At 50.2% G+C, this 17,052-nt stretch overlaps 3 protein-coding genes and 3 non-coding genes across 6 annotated transcripts; 3 read left to right on the forward strand and 3 right to left on the reverse strand.

Annotated features, from left to right (window-relative positions):
* The first annotated feature begins 281 nt into the window (after positions 1–281).
* On the forward strand, positions 282–4,552 carry NCU03225 (hypothetical protein). Its single transcript, XM_960232.2, has one exon. The coding sequence runs from the start codon at positions 748–750 to the stop codon at positions 4,156–4,158; it is 3,411 nt and encodes a 1,136-aa protein (XP_965325.2). The 5' UTR covers positions 282–747; the 3' UTR covers positions 4,159–4,552.
* A 382-nt stretch (positions 4,553–4,934) lies between these two features.
* On the forward strand, positions 4,935–6,973 carry NCU03226 (Y14 protein). The gene is made up of 3 exons (XM_960233.3): positions 4,935–5,429; positions 5,536–6,179; positions 6,239–6,973. The coding sequence occupies exons 1-2, from the start codon at positions 5,157–5,159 to the stop codon at positions 5,782–5,784; spliced, it is 522 nt and encodes a 173-aa protein (XP_965326.1). The 5' UTR covers positions 4,935–5,156; the 3' UTR covers positions 5,785–6,179; positions 6,239–6,973.
* A 2,328-nt stretch (positions 6,974–9,301) lies between these two features.
* On the reverse strand, positions 9,302–9,390 carry NCU15029. Its single transcript has one exon. It is a non-coding gene; the product is annotated as a tRNA-Phe (tRNA).
* Positions 9,391–9,567: 177 nt separating this feature from the next.
* Positions 9,568–13,301, reverse strand: NCU03228 (heavy metal tolerance protein; the record flags this gene model as incomplete). Its single annotated transcript, XM_960235.3, has 6 exons — positions 9,568–10,252; positions 10,333–10,672; positions 10,725–10,926; positions 10,982–11,142; positions 11,197–12,416; positions 12,477–13,301. 6 exons carry the CDS (start codon positions 13,299–13,301, stop codon positions 9,827–9,829), a joined length of 3,174 nt encoding a protein of 1,057 aa, XP_965328.3. The 3' UTR covers positions 9,568–9,826.
* A 641-nt stretch (positions 13,302–13,942) lies between these two features.
* Positions 13,943–14,975, reverse strand: NCU14022. The gene has a single exon (XR_897771.1). It is a non-coding gene; the product is annotated as a ncrg76 (non-coding RNA).
* Positions 14,976–16,953: 1,978 nt separating this feature from the next.
* Positions 16,954–17,045, forward strand: NCU15030. Its single transcript has one exon. It is a non-coding gene; the product is annotated as a tRNA-Ala (tRNA).
* The last annotated feature ends 7 nt before the right edge of the window (positions 17,046–17,052 follow it).

Genomic DNA, 17,052 nt, shown 5'->3' on the forward strand with positions numbered 1-17,052 from the left:
GAGGTTTCCTTTGACCTCAAAGAGGAGCTGCAAGTGGTACATACCCAGCAGATAGACGTTAGGCGATCCAGCCAGTCAATAATAGGGGAAGCGCTAACAGCGGTACACTAGTGTTGAGGGCAGTGAACGGAGCAGGTTCCGAGTTGGGTGTCCACCACAAGGAACACGCCGACCGTCGCTGCCCCACTTTCAAGTTCCCTTATAGTGGATGTAAACAAATGCAGCAGCAAATGGACAAATGAGAGCTCCGGTTTCCATCAGATCGCGTTTTCTCCAAATTCCCAGCCTGCCGCTTCCACTTGCACCCACACATCCCGTTTTCTTTCCACGGAGTCGCATCCAAACCCGCTTGGCCCTGTCCCCTGCCAGGTGCAACAGCATTGTCGTTGGGCTCTTTGGGAACTCGCAACTTCAATCAATCGCGCCGCATTTCGATATCGCTCCCCGATTCAGCATGCGCACAGTATCTCGGTTTTCAGCTGAATTATCAAGCGCTCGTTCCTGATCGCTGTGCTTCCTTTTCGACTCGACCATTCCCACGAATACACCTTCCATTGCGGCTACTTGCGACCCGCAGAAAAGAAAGCGCAACGCGCTCGAGCGGCGAGAGTCTTGCCGGTGTGTTGTCGCTGCTTGCGCCTGCCCTGATTCCGGGTTGGCTAGAGAGGGATACGTCCACCGACCGTGACTGGACGCTGGCCATCACCACGCTCGACGCGCCCCTCCGACCTCGGTTCCCAACTTGCTATGGACATCAACAGAAATACCAAATCCCACAATAGCAAACCGAAGCATATCTCTAGGTTAAAACGCGAGATGTACCAACTACGGCTTAAAAACAACCCCTTTGGCTCCCCGCCCTCATCCACCGGCGACCATGACACGGTTAGCACCACCACCGAGGACCTCTCACGTAACCTGTCCGCCTTCTCCTTTAATCCCGACGACGAGGGCACTCGCAAGGCCAGCGAGGACTACAGGCTCCCTACCAAGCGACACGCTACTCGCTCCGGCCGTTTCGGATCACGGCAGCAACAAGAACAGCAACAGGCCACCATGCTAAACACCTCGGCCATCGGCCGCGCCTTTCCTGAATGGACCGGCCCAATCAACGACACGGCCCCAACAACACAGAATTTCGATGCCAATATGGGCTACAATCCATATCCCGAAGTTAAGAACCGCAAAGAGAACGTCCGCCCCATCACCGAGCTAACGGAGGAGCACCTCCTCAATTACGGGTTGGATCCTAAAAAGAAGACCCGTGTGGAGATGCAGCCTCGGGTTGAAAACGAATCCGACTGCTCAACCATTCTGTCCAGATCGCCTGGCCGGGGCGCTCGTCGCTCTCGTTTCAGCAACGCCAACATGGAAAACAGAGCCGCTTCACCAGAAGTTCCCAAGCGCTCTCTCCAGGATATCGTTTCCAAGATTCGTACTGAAAAGGAAGCCAACAAAAACCAGCTAGCCCAAAGCGCACTACCACCGAAGCAATCTCGGCCTATACATGGCAGTCTCAATGCCTTCCTGAACTCGGACCTTGCTGCGGATCAGACTAATGCGGGCCCTACTGAAGGTCGATCTTTCTTTCTTCCGGCTTTCAGACATCTGCCCGACTGGACATCAGGCGCCCTCAGATTTGATGCCATGAAGGATGGTGTCCCTGTTTTCGTCAAGTCTGCTAAGAACGGCGTACGGCTCGGTCAGTCCGGCGACCACGAATCTATCAATGCTGTCGGCATTCCTGAGGAGGATGAGCAAATCTTTGTCTCCATGGATAAGCTCCAGGAGGAGGTTCGCGAGCTCCATGATCATGACGCCATGCTCCAGCGCGAAGCGGAGAAGCTTCAGCGAGAAGTCAATCAGCTCCAGTCTGAGCTTAAGCGTTACAAGACTAGGAGACCATCAGACAGTGCCATAGGATCAGACTCCGATGGCTCTTTTGGCAGACATGCTCAGGCGAATGGATACCAACTTGAGACTCAGATTGCTCAGCTACAGAATCGTCTCGATCAGGCCAGCAGGCAGGTTGGAGTACAAGACATCCACAGCACAGCACTCGCGGCGGAACGTGACGAAGCCTTGCATCAGGCGTCACTTGCTCGCGAAAGAGCGAAGCGACTACAGGTTGAGCTTGAGTCTACGCAAAAAGATCTCGAGTTCACCCTCCAGTACCGCAAAGATAAGGACGCCCTACAAAATGAGAACATCACTCTGCGCACTACCAATGAGGAGCTTAAACTGAAGAACGAAGCTCTCTCGCAAGCGAACCAAGAACTTTCCAACAAGTACGACAAACTCCGACGGGAGCACCTATCAGCACAAAAGGACCTGGCTTCCACCCAAGAGGAGCTTGCTTCTTTGCGCAAGAAGTATGATGCTATTTTGGAGGAGAAGAAGCTTATCGTCCAAGACCATGCGAGCATGGAACGTAACAATGAGACCTACTTCAAGGAGACCAAAAAGCTTCAGGCGCAAATTGCCGCCAGGGATCAACATATTGCCGATCTGAAGAGAGGAATCAACACTCGGGACCAGATGATCGACAACATCGGGGGGTTGACAACGAACACTGCAGTCATTGAGCTCAACGCTGAGCTGGAGGCCGAAATCGAACGTTTGAAGCAGAAGCTGCAAAATCAAGCGACCAGGACTGATGATAGAGATGGCTCGAGCAGCGCAAAAGAAAGCAGGATTCGTGCGCTCAAAGAGCAGAATCTCGAGCTAGAATATGAGAAGCAGAAGCTCCTTGAAGAGAACCAGCGGCTTCGCGCCGAGTATGAGGAGCTGAAGGGCCAGTGGATCGATGATCGTCATAAGGTGGTTCGACTCAACCAACTCCTCACTAAGAACAACACTGAGTTCCTGAAGACCATGAACGACAATACCGAAGACTGCGTCCGCTTGGAGGAGGACTTCAAGAATAAGGAGGCATCTCTCCGTCAAAAGCTGGAGCGCCGGGAGGCAGCTATCAAGAAGGTCAAACAGTTGACAGCCCAGATCAACGAGATTTCACAAAGGGAACTTTTGGGCAAGCCTACAAAGGTCACTCGGATCATCGAGCCGAAAAATGGCACTAGCACTGGATATGCTACGAACGATCTGACTGGCAAGAGCGGTACTATGAATGTTGACGACGACCCGACAACGGAACTTAACCTGACCCAAGGGACCGATTTTGCCAGCGTCATGGATAACGAGATTGCGAAGTTGAGGCAAACTTACCGAGATCTCGAAGATCAACAGCGACAAATCGAAAATGATAATACCACACAACCTTCTCAAACAGGTGATGCGGTCCAGTCTAAGAACCAACCGGTCGGTATCCTTAAGAAGTCGAGTCGATTTGGGTTTGACGAAGATACTGGCCGTTTCAGCGTTGCCAGTCACCACAGTGAAGACGAGTCTGTCAAAACTGCAACTACCAGCAAGAGCCGCCGGCCTTCATCGATGGGTGTTCAGGGTCAGGAAACTCCGCGACCTGCATCTCGCGTGCGGCGAAACTCGGACAACCCCACCATCACCACGCAGACCGATAAACAGTCTAGCCTTGGTCATTCGATTCCCGCGCTAAGCAAGGAGGCTCGCCGGGTACTGGATCAAATCTGCAACCACAAATCAGATAACTGCAATGTCTGTGTTCGTATCGCAGCGAACGGACATCATGTTAGCCCGTCCACCAAGGCTCCGATTACTGTCGAGGATATGAGAAAGGGGAAGAAGACTGTTCGCGTAGACAGACCTATCCCTGTCTCGGACCGCGCAGTTAAGGGCCATGGTAATTATGAGGAGGAGCCGACCATGCGTCCCGCCATGGCGCCAGGTGATGCGCTTGCGGTGTTAATCAAGGAGATTAGCGATGAAATTGAGCATCTTCAGATGGAGCTGAAGCATATGAATGAGCTTTATTTCAGCCTGGACAAGTCTACCGGACAGCGCGAGCGTAGGCGGATCATGGGAGACATCAAGAAGCTGCAAGCCGAGCTTGAGACAAAGAGCGGGCAGCTGTACAAGCTGCATGATGTTCTTGAAGGACAAAAGAATGCCGGTCAGCTGATGGATGACTCCGAAATTGATATCACCATTTTGAGTGATCTGCTTCGCGTTAATGGCGCGACTGAGAACCGGGAAGCTTCATGGAATGGATTTGATGAATAAACCCGGACGAGACGGTGGCACTGGTGATGATGAGTTTGGTCAGGGGCGTTAGCATTTTCTTCGGAGCACATTGCATGGGTCTGCTTCTATTTCGCGGCGTTGAGCAATTGGCTTGCTTTTCTCCGTCTTAATGTCGAGCAAGGCGAAGGGGCTGTTACAAAAGCGTTTCGGCTGGTTTGCTATGGTATGGGATTTGGTCAGGTCTTTTTCTCATGAGGAATAATTTTGTTGTATGACTTTCCCCGTGGTTGTATCGGTCGCAACTCCGGAGCATGGTTCGAGTTATTTGGTGTAGGGATTATAGGAAGGCTACAGGATTACGAATAGAATTGACAAATCCGTTTTGGGGTTTAAAAGAGGTTTGAGTCTTCCCGATGAACCGCAACGATTGCGTATACCATTCATTGTATTGTCCGCGAACCTGCCATCAACTGTTTCAGGAGCTTAGAAAGCAGGGGCATGGAAAGTTTTATGGGCTGTAGGTAGTCTGGTAGCCTTCTATTTTGAAAAAAGCATTGATCAATAGCGAAAATGGTCCCATCACAGTCCGTTATTACTGGAGTCAAATTGTTGCATGTCGTACATGGCCAGCTTCACCAAAGTCATGCTCGCTGTTGTTTGTTTATGTTTATGTCCGTAGCCCCTTTCCTGATCACGAAGAGCCAGGCGTCTAGAAGCTGCTACCGGGCCGATGCCAGCTGTCCACCTGTAAGCCTGCCTACCTGCAGCGACACACAGTTTGCTGCCACCGGCATGGCCCGCGGCCTGAACTTCAGTTCCAGTTCACGACTTGAGGTACCTACGCCAGGCACGCGCATCCACCATTAGATCGAAACCACTTTACATTCAGCGCGCCAAACGAAACACTTCTCCCACCCACCAACGTTACAACTCCAACTATATAACTCAGCTTTCAGCGCGCTTATCCCAAACGTACTACATCAAACTATCTACGACCTCCTGCACTCAACAAACCCGAGAACGTAGAAGCTGCTAAAATGGGTGACGACATGGAAGTCGACAATGCGCCCCTCTCGCCTCAGCAGGAGGATGCTGCTGCCTCCGGCGGCGCCAACGCCAACTCCGCCAAGGTCGCGGCCATGCAAACTCACACCAAGGCGACTGCCGTGCGCTCCATCGAAGGCTGGATCGTCATGGTGACCAACGTACACGAGGAGGCCGACGAGGAAGCCATCCAGGACAAGTTTGGCGAGTTTGGCGAGATCAAGAATTTGCATCTCAACTTGGACAGGCGAAGCGGTTACGTCAAGGTTCGTTTGTGGCTGGGTTTCCATCTTCTATCACCTATTGGCGTAGGATTTCGGCGGGATGAAAATAAAGAGTCACTAATCATGTCGTTCCGTGATGCGCAAATAGGGCTACGCATTGATTGAGTATCCGACGCTTGAGGAGGCGCGCGCCGCCATCGACGGTGCCCACGAGACGAAACTCCTCGACCAAACCATCCAGGTGGACTTTGCCTTTGTGCGACCACCCCCAGGCAAGACCGGCGGCGGCGGCGGCCGTGGTGGAGGTGGCGGTGGCGGCGGCGGACGCAACGGTCCTGGCAACCGCAATAGGGGTGGTCGGAGTAGGAGCCGCAGCCCCGTTGGCAGGGACGAGTGATGACGGGATAAAGCATCTCGATGCGTCTTTGTCTTGCGCGAAAAATGGGATGGGAGGAAGGAAATACCTTTGAAGCCTGGGCATATGGCTGCTATATTCCCGCTAACTACAACATCAAGGAGTATCCAGGCAGCTCGAGTTTTCCAAGGATGGGTGGAATCATACTGGAATTGCAAGGCTTGCTGCAGCGCTATGTTGGTCCTCAACCGAACGGACAATAGCCAAAATGGATGGGAATTGATGAGAACAGAGGATACAAGAGTATTGGAGAGAGAGAGAGAGTCGGGTTCAGGTAGAGACAACCTGTAAACCAAGAACTACGCTCAAGTAGCCGATGTGTCGTCAAAAGAAAGCAAAATCAAGGACACGTCGGCGCGTTGCCACGATCTTAACAGGTATGTTTGTAATTTCACCCCTTCTCACATGAATTGTCACTAATTAAACTTTTTCTCAGGACATCAAATTGGCCTTTGTAAAACATTGCTGTGCAAAGGTGTTGCTGTGATGATATCCAGCATGAAGAGAGTCGGGGCTTGCTTGGATGCATGCATCAACTCTTCATTGGGTTTCCACACAATGATGAGTCCGCAACACCAGGCAGCGGCTCTCGAGTGAAAGACCGTCTGAGCCGCAGAAAGGCCCTCAAAAAAAAAATTGTATAGGTTGATGGATTCCTACGTGTGGTCCGTGTTTGTCTGAACTTGTCGGTTGTATCGACACTCCTGGTGATCAACAGACAATCAATGAGCAAAAACTTATCAATTTTGAACCTCGCACCAGGGGTCATTGAACAAATATACACAAGATTGCGTCGACGGCACAGGGGCTTATGTGACTTACACCGGCCGCACCTATCGCCTTGACCATTGGCACACGAGTCGCATGCTGTCCTTCCCATCAAGATCATATTATGGTCATCATTCTTTATCGTTAAGGTGATGAACCCACAATGCCGGAATTGGTAGGCTGTGACGAAAGCGCCGAGCAGGAACTCGTGTTGGGCGCGGCAAGACAGGAGACGTTATTCTTCTATGGATATTCAATTTCTTTGCATCTTAAGTAAACGGTTTGCTGATCTATTTTTTGAGCGTCTGCTCGTTCCTAGTGGACTGTGTACCTATCGAATTTTTTTTCCGCCCGAGGTCATGTTATAGCACCCGGCCCGTATAACTGGATGTGTTTTAATCGATGCTCTAGTTTCCTGAATGGATCACCGCAAAGCAGTAACATCAACGTCCGCATCACCGGCAGGGACACCCACGCGGACACTATTAGAGCCATCACCGCCCGAGACTCGGGATCCAAGAACGCGATCACGATCAGAGCCCAAATTTAATGCCTCTCGGACCAGATCAACCAGTACCAAGTATTACCTCTCACTTCCAGGGTCGGCCATTCGACAGGGCTATCTGGACTATCTTGTGCCTCCAACAAATACAGAATTCGATCATATTACTACGATCCAGGCTGAGCGTGAAACGAAAAGGAAGCAGCTCGAGCTCCGCCGACGATGTTTCGAACAACAGGCCCAACTCCGCTCGAAATTTCTGCAGCCGCCACAGGATCATAACAACCCGTCTGCGCCCATATCCTCTCGCCGCTCCGGAGCATTTTCCATCGCCGACCGCTTAGGACTTACACGCCAAAGAGCCGACAGTAGTACTAGCGTTCGTACCAACGCTGCTGCTTTGGTCCAGCGAACCTATCGGGACTCCCGTGCCCCTCGTCAGCTCAGAGGCCTGTCTGGGCTTGGACCCTTCTACGACATGGAAGCACGCAGTGCCTGAGGCTCAATGGCGCGAGCTGGTAAAGTCTCGTCCTCGAAGCAACCTTGAACGGTTGGACAGTTGGAAAAGCAGATCGGGTGATGGGAAGTCTGGAGCAACACCCTCTTCCTCCGATAGCCGTTCATTTTGGTAGCACGGCTGAAGTGGAAGAAGAATGCAACCACTATTGCACGTCGTGCAGGGGTGGATATTGATGATGATGATGATGATGATGATGATGATGATTACTCCAGCGACTCTTGCTCTTCCTCGTCTTGGCCCTCAACATCACCATCGCCCGTTACAGAGTCCGATTCAAAAAGAAGGTAGAGAAAACAGAAGAAAGCGCACAGAGCTTTGCATGAAGCCAAAGAGCGGCAAAAGGCTGCCTCAGGAATGATAAGGTTCCAGTGCCTTCTCGAGATGGTGGATTTGAAACACCGATACAGCGCCAACTTGATGAGGGTGTACCATGAGGCCTGGAAACAAGCCGACGTGAACGGATCCGGTATTTTACTTGTGAGGAGCGACAGCACTACCTTGTCAAGGTTGCTCAAGGTTAATGACGAAGGGCTTCTCTGCTGGGCCAAAAAACAGGGAACGCATTGATACATGTCAAGAATGGAAGGACTCGGATTCGTGGTCTTGTACCGATCGATGACCCTATTCCTATGTAAGTGCCGGTCAACCCCATGGGACATGAAACATATCTTCTCGACCGTGGTAACATCGTGTCCGAGCTATCTATCTGAGGGCGAAGTAGGTGATGGCATTGAAGATGAGGCAGCGGATGAATATATATATCCGTCTATAGCGGAACAGGTACAGTAGTTGGGAGTTGGGAGTTGATGTAGACGATTGAGATATCTTAGTTTGACTCGAGGCGACCGCGAGTTCTCATATCATTTCCCCTCCTGAATTGTCTCATCGAGTTATCCTGTCAGCTAGAATAGAACGCTGTCCGACACACAAGGCCGCGCAAGCCAACAGAATTAGGCTCTACGGTTTTCTTAGTTGGTGGTTCATTGGGGATTTTCTCCGTAGAATCGACATGCCTCCCGAGAACGAGTTCTCATATCATTTCCCCTCCTGAATTGTCTCATCGAGTTATCCTGTCAGCTAGAATAGAACGCTGTCCGACACACAAGGCCGCGCAAGCCAACAGAATTAGGCTCTACGGTTTTCTTAGTTGGTGGTTCATTGGGGATTTTCTCCGTAGAATCGACATGCCTCCCGAGAACGTCGTCTGCCTTAGTTTCTGATATAGGAGAGAGGATGAAGTGCCCTCAGCAAGGTGCAAGTGCTGAAGCCGCCACGATTAATTATAACGAAACGACAGTGATTGATCGAAAGCTAGCCTTAACGCTGACATGGACTTGTGCCAGTTATCCACACAACCTCCCTGCTGCCCCAATCCTCTATTTCCTAAAGGGGCACCCAGAATTTCATATGTAGATTTATTTTGTTTAGTCAACAGGTTCAAGGAAGGATATTCGGACAAAGAAAAAAAAAATTAAAAATAAAAAATGAGTGGGTCAGAGACATTCGCAGTCAAACAAACCGTTCGTTTGTCCACAGGGAAGTCCTACCATCCCTTATCCTTATAATTACCACCATTTACCACCCATCTTTACTCCCCTACCTTGAGCCTGCAAGAAGGGAAATATACACAGGGCACCAGAAACACGACCAGTGACCTTCGAAAACAAGAAAAGAAAAAAGATAAAACGAAAAAAGGAAGCAAAAATTGATGCGGTTTGTGTGGATCGAACACACGACCTTCAGATTTATGAGTGAAGTGGACTTCAGTCTGACGCTCTCCCAACTGAGCTAAACCCGCTATTATTGAGAAGTAATAGACAAAAAGTTTTCTTATGGTAAAATCAACACACGGGCGGCTGTTGAGTCTTCCAAGGGATTTTATATAGATCGAGTGAGACGACGCATATCAGTTTTGCCCATTTGATGTATCAAATGGCCGAAAAGAATCTTCACTATCGTGAGACTTAGGGTTAATAGAAGTTGTTTAACTGGACGAGTGCTATGAAAATCTAGGTATAAGATTGTTGGACAACAACAACAACAGCCACCTAAACTGTCTATCGACTAGGTGTATAATAACCCTCCGTGCTGAATTGACTATTGAACGAATGATTGTGCTGCTCGTTGCTAGTCACGAAAACCTGGTAATATGCTACGCCACCGTAATGGAAAGGAATGAGCATGCAGTACCCATGTTCCAGAAAATGCACAATGGTACAGCGCCTTTCTAGAAATCAGACGCTTGGAGAGACCCTTGGTCCCAATGGTTCGCTCCTTGATTGAATCCTCCGAGAATAAACAGGGCACTTTAGTCCTCCATAACTAGGAGCAGCTCCCCCGGATTTCCCACTCTGAGAGCTAGTTTCCTCTTCGCCGGTCGCGGTCGTAGACTTTGAAAATCCTTCTGCACTGCACTCGGCTTTCGCGGGCGGCTGTATAGTCTGGAATAACTGATACGGCGCTGCGACCATCATAATCGGAGAAGGGAAGTGTTGTATCAGTTGGGCCGGAGCAATCCCAGCAGGACTGAGTGGCGACACGTTCTCGATGTACTCTCCGCTGTTGCAATCCAGCCTCATTGGACTTATAGTGACCCGCGGAGATGATGCAGCGACCGATCGAGGTGTGAATGTTGGAGCAGCTGGGTTCAACTTCAAATGCTACATCGGAAGATGGTTAGAAACAGCCAAGCATGTATCAAGCTTAAAGTAAGGATAATACATGATTGGTCGATCTATACCTCTTTCTGATGGCTTGGAGTGTTCTTTGCCTCGGTTGCCGGAGATTGCTGCTGGTTAGCAGGTCTAATCTTTAGCGCCGTAGAGCTTTCGACTTTCACCAATTCCGACTTGGTTTTGTCAGGAGTTAAGTCATTGACAATGCCTGAGGTCTTCTTTACTGACGTTGGCTTGACCTCAGTAGCGTCTTTCACTTTCGGCTTGATGAAGATCTGCTTGGACCAAAGCTCGGCATACTTCCCATTTGCTCGGATCAGGTCTTCGTGGCTTCCCTCCTCCACGATTTCTCCGCCGGTAACGACCATAATCTTGTCGGCGTTCATAATAGTGGATAGTCGATGCCTAAATCTCTGTTAGTATGGCACACAACGGTTGTGATTTTATCAAAACATACGCAACAATGAACGTCGTGCGTCCCTTGCATAGTTTACCGAGTGCTTCCTGAATATTTTGCTCTGTCTCGGTATCGACTGCAGACGTGGCTTCATCAAGCAATACGATAGCAGGCCTCTTGAGGATGGCACGCGCGATAGCCACCCGTTGCAACTCGCCGCCGGAGAGTTTGACACCACGCTCGCCGACACGGGTCTGATAGCCTTTGACACTATTAGCTTCAAAGATCCAACTTCGCAGACCAGATTATCTACTTACCGTCTGTGAAGGTCAGGATTTGCTCGTGAATACTGGCTGCCTTGCAAGCTTCGTGAACCTCTTCGTCAGTGGCTGAAAGCTTTGCGTAGCGAACATTGTTCATGATTGTGTCATCAAATAGAATAGGATTCTGCGGTACGACACCGATTCGGGCTCGCAAGCTACACGTTGGTATTAGCTCCTCGGCCCACCAGATATCCGCTATGGGTACTTACCTAAACAGATCAACGTTGCGAATATCTTGCCCATCAATCTTGATTGAGCCACCGGTTACATCGTAGAAGCGGTCGAGAAGCTTGAGCATTGTTGATTTTCCAGCTCCTGTAGCCCCGACGAAAGCCACACTTGTCCCAGGATCTACCTGAAAGTTGACGCTCTTCAATATCGGTTTTTTCTTGTCGTAGGAAAAAGATACGTTCTCGAATTGAACATGTCCTCTTTGAAAGTCGAGTGGCGGTGCCCCTTCTTTGCTGAGGACAGTCGGCTTCATTTGCATGATGTCCAATAGGGACTCAGCGCGAATCAGATCACCCGAAATGCTCTTCCCAAGCGAAGCAAAGAAGGTAAGCGGGGAAACCAACTGAGACCAGTAGGTCAGCAACATCACGAACTGGCCTGGAGTCGCTTGCCCTTGTGTAATCTGGCTGACAGCAAGGAAAGCCCCAGCTAGAAGACCGCAAAGTAAGACCATCGACTGGAACGCATAAGCCAGGTAGTACCCCAGAAGGACTTTCCGATAATGCCCAACGTTGTTGTTAACAGCATCGGAATAGCGGGTTTCCTCATGGCCGATCTGATTGAAAGAGCTGACAGTTGACCAGCCCTGAATCCCGGCATGACGGACGTAATGTTCCTCAAAGTAAGCGCTCACTTGGCTCCTCCGAACCTCCTTTAGTCCTGACAGCATGATCGCCGTAATATAACAGAAGACGGTTGCGGTCGCAATGGTGATGAAACCCTCGTAGGGGCCGAATGTGACCGAGAGGTAGATGAAGGCAACTCCCATGTCAATGAGCATGGGAATAGCTTGAAAACAAATGGACTCAAGCATATTTGATATGCTGGTGCCCGACATGATCGCCATCTCTATATCTGAACAGCTCTTGGAGTCGTGAAAATCGGACGATAAGTTGAGAACATGCGAATATGCAGCCGTGGATATGCGAGACGTGGAGTAGCTCTCAACTGGAATCCATAACCACTGGCGCAACAGCGAAATACCAGCTTCGGAGGCAGTGAGTTTGAGGCCTGCAAAAATGAGAACCTGTGTCCATGGATCCTTGTGATTGACTCCCCCAAGACTGTCCATGACAATCCCTATTTGTCGTGGAATCAGCACATGGATAAAGTTCATGGCCATCAAGCAGCAGCCAACGAGAAAGACTCGAAGTTGGAGTCCTCGGTGGCCGACGGGCCAGACATACGGAAAGAAAATCTAAAAGAATCATCAGCATTATAAACATGTGGCTTTAAAGCGAAATCCTCGAAAACGAACCATGAAGCTCTTGGCGTAGGTTACCCAGTTTCCTTTCTCTTTCAAGCGTTTCTCCATCAGCTCGGCTGCCTGCCGCTGTCGTCGTTCGTAAGGGGATTCGACGCGATCATTCGGAGGGGATGAGCTTTCATCGGTTGAATTTGTCGAGGTAGATCCATAGCCATTAGTAGAGTTGTCACTGTCCTGATCAGCGAATACCTCGGTGGTCGAACTGCTATTTGATGCCTTCAGCAACCCTTGTCTCTCGGCATCACTACCCTTCTCCCGCCTGAAGCTGCAAGTAGCTGTGATGTGAGCCGCTACTGCTAGGGCAAGAGCAAGATACCGAGCGGAAATGGTGGAGATGCTGAAGATATCGGAATAACTCAGAGTGGATGATGATCGAGCAAGGAAAGACAGGACCGCAATTAGGGGCTCGAGAAGCAATGCCATAACGAACGATCCAATGAAGGGGTACCACACGGGGGCTTTTGAGTGTACGAGTCCAGCGAACTCAACGCCAAACACCAGAATACAGGAAAGGAGGCCAATGGTAACGTCTTGCTCGGCAGGGAATTTGTGTAGGATGAAGGATTTGACACCCAAATCGATGAGCTGCAACACGTATGTGAGAATGATGAATACGAGCAGCCAGAGTATAGAACGTCGACGACCATGGTTTTCTTGTGCTGATTTTGTTTGCAGCGTGCAGACAGCTAGCGTTGTCGAAATGATGTAGTAGGTAAACACGGCCGTAGGATAACCGTAATGAAGACATAACAATGCCTGTTTGACCCGAGGATCAAAACTGGCGTGAGCCAAGCTGCTGTCCTCAAAGTTTGGCATCGTTTTGACGAACAGCCAAGCGTCAGCTCAGAGGCTCCTGTAAACAATGCGGCTGAGTGTTATCGTGGCGAGGATAAATGGTGTGTATTAGGCCAAGTAAGGTGGGTTATGTTGGTGGTAAGCAGAACTAATTTGTTGTCCTTCGTTAGCTTTTCCCAAGAGAACAGCTCATGAAAATCATATGAGGATCTTGCTAGGGGAGGGGACTTTACCTGGTGGCCCAAGTTCGTTTCTGAGATCATAAGTGTTGGAAGTTGGTCAACAAGGCCAGCTGGTTTCGCCCGAAAATCACCGTCGAGGTACCGGACAGCTTCTGGCTAGAAGTTCGGAAATGGTGGTAGTCGAAGAAGAAGTGGAGGGGAAGATGATGGAGTTGTGTCTCAAACAAATCGACCACGGCAAAGTCGAGCCCACTTGGAAGTAGCGGTACCTTCCCTAATATTGTTGGATAAAAGCGCCGCCTGGGAGCTTCCAATTCGTTGGTTCGGGGATGCGTCCGAGTTTAGGGTGAAGGGGAACTAACAGGAGGTTTTATGTCACTCCTCTGTGAAAGGGAAGGTGTGGAACTGCGCGAGGCGGCCGCAACAAAGAAGTCCAGGCACAGCCGTCGTCCAGCCAATAACACAACAGCTGGTTGAGAGGGAAGGCACGCCTCTAAATTTCGGTAATCCTGCTGCAAGGCTGAGTTTGAGGAAGGCAAGGGTGACTTCAACAGCTGAGCCAGAGGCACCAGGGGCAGTGATGTAATTGAGGAGTCCTCCCAACTCCCAACGGCTGTGATCAATGGTAGGCAAAGTTCCCGTGGCTGCCTGTCTAGCTGACGAAACGCGAAGCGGCGGATATATGCCCTTGAGGGTTCTGGCCGTTGTACCTTTTTGCTGTCTTGATGAGAGTACACTAGACACCTGAATGGTCCTGGCACACAACTACTCCCAACTTTGACCAACCACTGTTTCCTCAGCTGAAAACAAACTGGGCTATCCTCTGTTCCAGGCTTTTGAGCTGATCAAACCAAATGTCTGTTTGGGAAACTGCTCATACCCATGCTTTCTTCGCAAAAAATAGGCCCAAGAGAGATGGCAAAAGTCCAGCCTTGTCTGTGATCTGATTCCTGTCAAACTGGAAGATTACTAGCTTGTCCTAGGGCGCTGCTCGTTTCTTCTGGTGGTGGCTTCGTTTCCACGTGTTCTGTGTTGTTGTAACAGTTGCTGGTGCCTCCTAGAGTGATCCTTTCTGTCTGGTAGCACGTTTATATCCGTATGTCTTGTTGTTTTTGGGCTGACGTCGATGATTCCTTGGGTTTTCAAGCCTCGTCGAGCCGCTCGGATCTAGAGAGTTATCGATGACTCTTTGAACCTTGCCATACATGCGGGACAAGCCACTTATAAGTCGGTTCTCCTTGCCGACCTGGAGCTAACAACGAGCATAATGTGTTACAGAGCGCAGCAGAAATGAAGCCCTCACTATGCCTGCTTGACACAAAAAACGCCTTAAATGTGTTGTCCCAATGCGTACTATGAATGTACCACGCCGGATCCTCTGTAAGCTTGCAATGCGCAAACTTGAAAGTTGGGAAGCTGTTTGATGTCGTGTACGTCCAAGCCTAGCTTGTCCTTCGATATCGGAAGATGTTGAACTAAGGGGTCGGCATAAATGAAGACTGGCTTATTGTACAAAGAGGAGAGGAAGAGTCGGCGGATGTGTGGGAGTATGCATGGTATCTGACAATTGGAAATAAGGCGGTTTGTTGCGAAGACATCAGAAGCAGGAAAGGCTGACCATGAGTAGCGCAACCAGAGAAGAATACCGCCACGTCGCGAACGAGTAGGAGAATATGACAGGATGGTGTTGGGACAACTAGCCAAAAGAAAGAAAGAAAGAAAGACACAACGTTATTGTACGTTACACAACTAAGCCAACCCGGCGGCATCTAAGCTCTTGTTCCACACCATCTCGTGGGTCGGACATGGAGGCGTCTGGTGGGATGGAGCAGCCCGTTGTGTCTTACGCTTCCCAGCTGGCATGCTTCGCGTGAAAAGAAAGAGACGGTGTGCAAAGGACCCTAGGCAGGCCCAATGTGGGCGTCGACACACAAATTGGCAGAGTCTTCAGACTTGAATGCAGGAGAGCCTTGTGAGGCCATGCTCGAACGACGGGACTTGTTAGCTCTTGGTAGGTATGGCCGTATTCTCTTTTTCCTTCTTCCTGACCTCCAGCATAGTTTTAGTGGCGCCTTTGAGGTTGGGATGCTTGTTGCTCTTGCGAATTGACCCCTGTTATTTCCGCCAAGCATATAATAGTCTCAGTGAGCATCTGTCGTCACATTTTTGATCAACACAATGACAAAATTTGTGCTGTTGACTCCATGAGACGGGTTCGGGACCATCCGAATCATACATTCCGATAGGTATTTCTGACCTTGGTCAATCTAGACTGAGACAGTCTGACCGCCGGAGAAAGGCCCGCACAGAAAACGGAAGGAGAAGCAACGAGAGCAGTCCTATGGATCTCCATTGCTACATTGCCAGCGAGTATGCAAGAGTAACAATAATCGCTCCATGTGGCAGATTGTCGTGCTTCAACAAGCAACATGACAATGACGGCATATGGTTATCCCCTGCTTTGTCGATGCTTCGCGTTGAATGTAGGGAGGACGTGTATCCTCTTGGCCAAGACTAGGAGCCTGGAGTCGATGCGATAAGAAGTAGGACGGCAAGCATCCTTTTCGCGTTGCACCGAGTATGCAATTGGTGCACAGCAGGGAAGACAGTTACCCATTAAACCCTGTCGAACTGTCGTCCCAAGCAAACTTCCGCTTCGCTGTGTTGCAGTGTTTGAGACGGTGCTCGACCGGCCCGTCAATGGAGTCTCAGACAACACGCCTATGGTAATTCTCAACAAAACGAGAGAAACTCGCTGTCAAAAGCTTGATCCGGTTCGGAGTGTCGTTTTCGGCTCCGCGTGCTCCACCCCGACGCCGGCCTTGGCGTCGGCGGTGATCCGAATAATCTCGACTTTGGTTTCTGTCCGGCTCGGTCCTATTCGGTCCTGCCATCGTGGGCTATCTCTTTCATCTAGGCACTATCACCGGTGTTCTTATTTGCATGGCCTGCGACTGAAACGGCTTTCTTGAATGCTTCATATAAGCCATCAATCAGTCCAGACCGCTCGAGATCAACGATTCGTCAGACCCCGTAAATAGTAGTGACGAAGCGCATAATGGCGTTGCCCTACTCCCAGCTTGGAACGACACTCGTGCCAGATGGGAATGGGTATGGGCATTGTGTGGCAACACAACGTTCATAGGAGGGAGGCGGCGTACATGAATGACCGGCAATGATGGGCTTCTAATTGCAAGCCCACGGGTTCCGGTCCCAGGAGAGATCATCGTCAAGCATCGCGAGACCAGAGACAATACCTGCCGCGCCCTTCGGCCCCGTACCTGAGCTGTGTAGCATAGGTATGCGAGTCGGGTGGGACAGACGCGACGCAGACCACCTCAAGAATTGTGTGTAGGTAGACAGTTGATGTTGAATGCTGCCGAGAAAAGCGCTGGTTTATGAGGCGCAAATGGCAAGCATATGGTGCCGCTTGAGGATAGAATTGTGCTCATACAATATAGGGTATCAGTGGGTTACAGCCTAATAACCATGGGTGCATGGTCTAGTGGTATGATTTCTGTTTTGCATTGAAATTTCTATCTTGCTCTACAGACGGTCCCGCGTTCGATCCGCGGTGCATCCAATTCTTT

Source organism: Neurospora crassa, linkage group I (assembly GCF_000182925.2).
Source record: "Neurospora crassa OR74A linkage group I, whole genome shotgun sequence".
Lineage (NCBI taxonomy): Eukaryota > Fungi > Ascomycota > Sordariomycetes > Sordariales > Sordariaceae > Neurospora > Neurospora crassa.